The sequence below is a fragment of the Humulus lupulus genome, chromosome 2 (assembly GCF_963169125.1).
Source record: "Humulus lupulus chromosome 2, drHumLupu1.1, whole genome shotgun sequence".
Taxonomy (NCBI): domain Eukaryota; kingdom Viridiplantae; phylum Streptophyta; class Magnoliopsida; order Rosales; family Cannabaceae; genus Humulus; species Humulus lupulus.
The window spans coordinates 97,570,072-97,577,157 of NC_084794.1; the positions used below are offsets into that span (position 1 = coordinate 97,570,072).

The 7,086-nt window shown below is 32.6% G+C and overlaps 1 protein-coding gene across 1 annotated transcript; it reads left to right on the forward strand.

Annotated features, from left to right (window-relative positions):
- Positions 1-611: 611 nt before the first annotated feature.
- LOC133818267 (gamma aminobutyrate transaminase 1, mitochondrial) lies at positions 612-6,446 on the forward strand. Its single transcript, XM_062251042.1, has 19 exons — positions 612-752; positions 1,856-2,001; positions 2,119-2,203; positions 2,305-2,377; positions 2,542-2,639; positions 2,918-3,010; positions 3,196-3,269; positions 3,356-3,394; positions 3,471-3,559; positions 3,655-3,731; positions 3,831-3,905; positions 4,069-4,116; positions 4,221-4,304; positions 4,392-4,479; positions 4,578-4,656; positions 5,270-5,360; positions 5,442-5,520; positions 5,701-5,816; positions 6,228-6,446. Exons 1-19 carry the CDS (start codon positions 705-707, stop codon positions 6,300-6,302), a joined length of 1,557 nt encoding a protein of 518 aa, XP_062107026.1. The 5' UTR covers positions 612-704; the 3' UTR covers positions 6,303-6,446.
- The last annotated feature ends 640 nt before the right edge of the window (positions 6,447-7,086 follow it).

The following is a 7,086-nucleotide window of genomic DNA, read 5'->3' on the forward strand; positions in this document are numbered from 1 at the left end:
AATATTACTTTTAAAAAATTTAAAAAAATAAAAATATATTTTAAATATAAAGGTTTTAATTAATTTTTAATTTAATTTTATTAATTAAAAATTTATTTTATTTTACGAATTTTGAAAATATATTTAAATAATTTAAAAATAATAAAATAATAAAATAATTAAAAATTAAATAAATCATTAAAATAAAAAATAATATGAGAATATTAAAAATTTAAATACTCTAAATTTATATTTTGATAAAACATATCAACGTTTACCCAAAATAACTAATACATATTTATGTTAAAAAAGATAATACTGTAAATTTAACCATTAATTTTTTTATCAATCTTTACAAAATCACTTTTAATATATTTCTTCTTTCATCAAAAAAAAAAAAAAAAAAGATAAAGATGAACTACTTTTCTCTCAATCCATTGTATTCCGCATTATTTTTATTCTCTCCTCCATCTTACTCTCTCCTTACCAAACATAGCGTAAGTAAAAGGAGGTGTTTTTGGAAACGGACGACTAATAATTGTATTTTAGAACACTTACTATGATAAAATTTGACAGCGACACGTTTGGCTAGTCAGTGATACGTCATCAGGATAAATATACAAGACTACTATAATGTTATTTTTGAATAATAAAAAACACATTATAGATAATAATAGCAGTCATAAGTGAGGGAGGCTGAGAAGGCTGAGAAGGACAAACCCACAATGAACCGCCTTTTCAACTCTCTTCTTCGATCCAACCTGAGAACTCAGGTTTCATATCTCAATTTACATCTTCTTCTTCTTTTCTCAGTTGATGTGTTTTGGATTTCTGTTAAAATTTGACCTTGTTTCGTCCCATGGATCAATATCTATGTGTTTATATTTCTCATGATTCTTCTAAATATTGCTTTTATCAACTTTTCTTTTTTGTATTTGGCCATTTTCCTTGAGGCACTGCTGTTTTTCTCTGAAGATGGAAAAGCTTAAAATTTTGTTAATCATTTGACTTTTCTTCCTTTTTTTTTGAGACATTGTTGCATGGTTTCTGATTATAGATCAGTTCTGTTGTTGATAGTATTTTAATATATATGCATACAGTTCTTTTGAGGTCAAGTACTTTTGCACATTATTCTACAGATCTATGCTAATTAGGTTGTTAAAGGTATTCGACTTTTTTGTTTGGCTGCTAAGATAATATATGGGTGAAAACAAAAGGAAAAAAAAATGATACTTTTCATTCAATGTATCTAACCGTGCTTTTATTGGTTTTGTTACAGTACCGAATTTCTGCGTTGAATTATCTCTGGTCTTTTAATAGGTCTCAAGATACCATCGCCATGCTATTTGCGTCTCGTAAAGTCAAACATTTAAGTCTTTAGTTAATTCTTTTAAGACAAAGGGCCTCATAGAATAAGTTTTCTGTTACCTTGAGTTGGTTCTGCTTTGTTTAATTGACCAATTGTTAAGAAATAAGAAGCTTTTACAACTGCTTCAGAAATTAAGCTTGTCTTGCTTAGATAATTAATTTATAAATGATTTATGTAAATATATGCATTGCACAATGTGAAAATATAATGACTTGAATTGACCTTTATAATTCGTGTAAGATCAAAACATGATTACATTAGAAAAGGCTAATCTTTTTTCCGCTGCCAATAATAAATGATATCAACGTCTTCTAGGGATGGCTAGATACATAAGGGTATTAGTGTGTGTGATCTCTTGTGTAGTATAACATATGTAAATATCTATACAAAAACATGAATAGGCATAATACGTCTACTAACTTCTCTATGTTTTAGTTACTGTGCTTTTCTGCTGGTCATCCAAGTTTTCTCTTTGTTACCATATTAATCCTGTTCTTATTCGTTCAGCTTGGTTCGTGTGTGAAATATGCTGCCGCTTCTAGAACTGTGCAGGATCATATCCTTCAGGTTTCCTCATTTGCCCGACAGTACAGCACTGAAGCATCCATCCAAAAGGAAGATTCAGCAACTGATCTGAAAAGCGGAAGTGAAGGGTAACAGATGCTTCATTTATTTTTCTCTGTCATAAATTTGTATCCCATTAAATTTGTGTGCTTAGACACACGATTTCTGAACCAGTGTGCTTAGTTCAACGTTTTTTTATTCTTCAGGTTCAAAGGCCATGGTATGCTTGCACCTTTCACTGCTGGGTGGCAGTCTTCTGACTTGCATCCTTTGGTCATAGAAAAATCTGAGGTGAACTTCTAAAGGATATCCTTTACAATAAAAGTCTATATGCCTTAACAATTCTGGAGCTGTTTGTCTTGTTATTGTTTATAACTTCATTATGGTTTCAGGGTTCCTATGTTTATGACTCTAATGGGAAGAAGTATCTTGACGCTCTTGCTGGTCTTTGGTGCACAGCATTAGGTTTGCCTATTATTATTGACATTTTTTATTTCTTGGCATGTTATTTGCTTCAATGTTTTTTTTTTAATTTTATAATTAGACTATTAATATAGATATTCTTTATGTACTTTCAATGCTTTTGATTGTTACACATTTTGTTTTATTCACTAATCTGATATTTACAGGGGGAAATGAACCTCGACTTATTGCTGCTGCAACCAAACAGTTGAATACCTTGCCCTTTTACCACTCTTTCTGGAATCGTACAACAAAACCTTCATTGGTATTCATACGCCTTAAGTGTTCATTTATCATTAAACACTTCATTTTTAAAAAATAAATAGAAAATCATTTTTGTCAAAATTGCAACCACAATCCTGTACCAAAATTGTTACAGTGACACTCACCCTTTCGATAGTCATTTTTTACTAAGATATACTTTGGAACATTATATTTTCATTTAATGATTATTTTTGTTTATATTAAAATAGCAATTACTTTTCTTTCTACTTTTTTTTATATGCTCTTTGCATGATAGCAAGTTATTATTTCATCTTACAGGATCTAGCAAAGGAACTCTTAGATACTTTTACAGCAACCAAAATGGCAAAAGCTTTTTTTACTAACAGTGGATCGGAAGCTAATGATACCCAGGTTTGTCAGTTTGTACATTATGTCAGTATGGCTGTGTTAGTAGTTAGTGTATTTATATCTATAATGCTCGTGCATGATTGGTTCTTGGAGAAGAATGTAGGTGAAAACAGAATTTTCTTGTTTATGTAATCAATGTTGAAGTACTATGGATTTTTAGTTTGTTACTAAATGAATTGTTTCTTTAGGTTAAGCTGGTTTGGTATTACAGTAATGCTCTTGGACGACCAGATAAGAAGAAGTTCATAGCTCGAGCAAAATCGTATTACCTTTATTCTTAATTGAATTTTTTCTTTATGAATTCTTGTTATCATGCATAGCCACTGATATTTAAGTTTCACTTTACAGGTACCATGGTTCAACATTGATATCTGCTAGCCTTTCTGGGTAGGATAAGATTATAACTATATTTCTCTTGAGCATATAGCCCTTCAAAATATTCATTGAGAAGTTCTTGTGACAGGCTACCGGCTTTGCATCAAAAATTTGATTTGCCAGCTCCATTTGTACTGCACACTGACTGTCCTCATTACTGGCGGTATCATCTTCCAGGTGGTTATTTACCCAATATAATGGCCTAATTTCTGAGATCGAGAATTTTCATTGACATGTCTTTTTTATGTTTAACATGCTACTGGTTATGGCAGGTGAGACTGAGGAAGAATTTTCAACCAGATTAGCTAAAAATCTAGAGGATCTTATCTTGAAAGAGGGACCAGATACGGTAATATTTTCAAGATTATTCTATTTAGCATAGATTCCAATTGTCATAAAAGATGTTTTGTACATATACTTAATATAGTAAAATTGTTGTTTATTTCAGATAGCTGCATTTATTGCCGAACCTGTCATGGGGGCTGGAGGTGTTATACCTCCCCCTGCCACTTATTTTGATAAGGTAAGTTCTCAGGACTTGGTTCTCTCTACAAATCACACTTAATATTTTCGTTTACTATCGGCTATAATACCACGTTACATAAAAAATACTCTTTTTGCCTCCTCTTCCCCTTGGGCAAGTAAAAGGTACACCTATTTACCATGACATCTCATGCTTGATGCAGATTCAACCTATTCTGAAGAAATATGACATTCTTTTTATTGCTGATGAGGTATGTTTTCTTTTTTCCTTAATGTACATGTTTGGCAATGACTAATGAGAAAGCTCATTATTTTCTTTCGCTGAAGTTTTGTCCATTTGATTATCAATGTAAAGGTGATCTGTGCATTTGGAAGGCTTGGGACAATGTATGGTTGTGACAAATACAACATAAAACCAGATCTTGTATCTGTAGCTAAGGTAAAGTGAGACTCTATTTTAAATAAGTAGAGCGTCCATAATTGCATTGTAAAATTATTCATTCTGGATTGGTGTTGGATGTGTCAGGCCCTTTCTTCTGCATATATGCCTATTGGAGCTGTTATGGTGAGCCCTAAAGTTTCAGATGTTATATACTCACAAAGTAACAAGCTTGGTATGTTGACAAAGATTCCATTATTATTAAGTATATTTTCATTATCTTGTAATCTATAGTCTATCTGATATCCTTATCACATGTTTTTCCTACTTCAGGCACCTTCTCTCATGGATTTACTTATTCTGGGCACCCTGTATCATGTGCGGTTGCACTTGAAGCAATAAAGATCTACAAGTAAGTTTCTTTTCTGAATCATCCCAAGAATATTCCAAGTTGTAAATTAACCTAGTTTCCAGGGATTCAAGTTCAACCTTGTTTGAGCATACAACTTCCATCAAAGCATATCTATCATTCTAAGTGCAGGTCCCTTTTTCTTGAGTCTTGTTAGATGAATAAAGACGAAGGAGTGATGTGAGAAAATGGGTTCAGATCATCTATCCTATTTAATAAAACTATGGAATTTTATTTCAGTATAAATTTTAAACAATATGGATCACAGATAAGTTGGTCAAGCCAATAATCTCATGTTCAAGTTACACTTTTTATTGGCTGACTAGTGGGAAAAGCACATTTCATTAACATATATGTGCGTGCTTATAGATCCTGTGTGGTTCAATTCCTGCATAACATATACTTGGGTGAATCTCAGAATGAGGCTGTCTAGTCGTCACATATTTTAAGACTCTCAAGGCTTTAGTTTTGTCAGGGACAATATTAAGTTTTGCTTTTCTGTTTGAGCATCTTCAGCATGAAATTTATTTTTCTCTCTCTTTTCCCTCCCCCTTTCACTGTTTGGTTCAGTATATAGGGAGAAAGATAGCACATAAATATTTTCATTTTATTGTAGGGAAAGAGACATGGTGGGTAAAGTAAACAGCATAGCACCAAGGTTTCAAGATGGTATAAAAGCCTTTGCTGACAGTCCCATCATAGGGGAGGTACATTTTGGTGACTTAAAAGTTTAGTTATTTTGGGCATAATACAAGAGTATTTAGACATTTTGCATTGTGGTTTTGCAGATCAGGGGGACAGGCTTGATTCTTGGTACAGAGTTTACAGATAATAAGTCACCAAACGATCCATTTCCTCCCGAATGGGGCAAGTTTCCTTGGTTCTTTTATTTTCTGTTGATTTTTTTTTTTAAAAGCCTTTTAGTTCAGTCAATTATTGCAGTATGCCATGCCTGTCGGTTTCCCTGCAACCATGCTATGATATTGTCGTTTTGTCATCTTTCATTTCCCTTCATTGATAACACTTCTTGCCTATATGAAATCACAGGAGTAGCTGCATATTTTGGAGCACAATGTGAGAAGCATGGCATGTTAGTACGTGTTGCAGCGGATAACATTTTGATGTCTCCTCCATTTATTATGTCTCCTGAGGAAATTGATCAGGTATGGTTAAAGAGCCACCAAACTTATCCGTTAAAACAGAATTAGGGAAGTTTTTGTAGATTTTGGTAGAGCTAATTGCACTTAATGAGTTCAAGTAGTAAAATCATATCTGCAAATGTATCTTAATAACATGAAGCTCACAGCGGATTATTTTTGAGGTGAATTGGATAGATAGATGATGATTTCAAAATGAATAATATATGACTAGGATTCATAGTAATGAAGCAACTGTCAGGTACCCATAGTTTGCATTATTGGCACGTACTGGTTTGCAATAGTTTGCGATACGAATATCATCCAGAGTTGATGTTTAGTGACCCCATTACCATTGTTTACTCTAATGGTAGTTATAACTAAAATGAAGTGGTGATTACAAGAGCATGACATTATATTATCTTTAAAATATTTCAGTTAATAAACATCTATGGGAAAGCGCTGAAGGCAACCGAAGAGAGGGTGAAGGAACTCAAGTCTAAACAGAAGTAGCTGGAAGTATAGATGATAATGACGAAAGAAATCAGTTGGGGTTAATGTAAAGGAAAGAAATCAGTTGTTGCAATGTATTGTGGTAAAAATTAGCAAGTATCTTTCTGTTTGTACTCTGCTTGAAATAAATCTTTGTTTTCTCAATACCCTTCTACCTTCCTATTTGGTTTTATTACATATAAGAGACATCTATAGAATGCATATAAATAATCCTGTAATAATAATTAAGCCCAGATTGGTCCGCAATTTACTGAAACAAATAAGATACAAGATATAGAAATTAAACTAGAGAACACATTAGAACTCCAAGTTGACACTATGCTTACGATTAATGTAGAGCACTAATCTTCAAATTACAGCTGGGTTGGGTTGAACCTAATAGATGGATTTTTAAGCGAGATGACCTCCCAGAATGTGAAATTACAAAAATAATTTATTACTTTTTTTTTTCAACTCTGTACTTCCTTCCTTCATTCCATTCATTCTTCTCTTTCTGTCTCCCTTCTCGTCCATTCTTTTCTTTCTTTTTCTCATTCTCTCTTCCATTCATCACTCTCATTATCGTCCTTCTATCTTTTTTTTTTATTTATTTATTTTTCTCATTCCCTCTTCCTTCGTCTATTTTCTTCATCTCCTTACTCATTCATTTTTGTTCCTCTATTTCTCATTCTCCTCCATTTTTGTCATTTTATCATTCTCTCTCTCTCTCTCTCTCACACACACACATATACAAACACACCATGACACGAGAAAAAGTATTGAGCATTCAATGTTCACTACAATC

Bases quoted from the DNA above. Each gene is read 5' to 3' on its own strand.
- LOC133818267 (XM_062251042.1), top strand. From the start codon at position 705: ATGAACCGCCTTTTCAACTCTCTTCTTCGATCCAACCTGAGAACTCAG. The intron at 3,011-3,195 runs GTTTGTCAGTTT...TTGTTTCTTTAG, and splicing joins CGGAAGCTAATGATACCCAG to GTTAAGCTGGTTTGGTATTA. The intron at 5,521-5,700 runs GCAAGTTTCCTT...ATGAAATCACAG, and splicing joins TCCATTTCCTCCCGAATGGG to GAGTAGCTGCATATTTTGGA.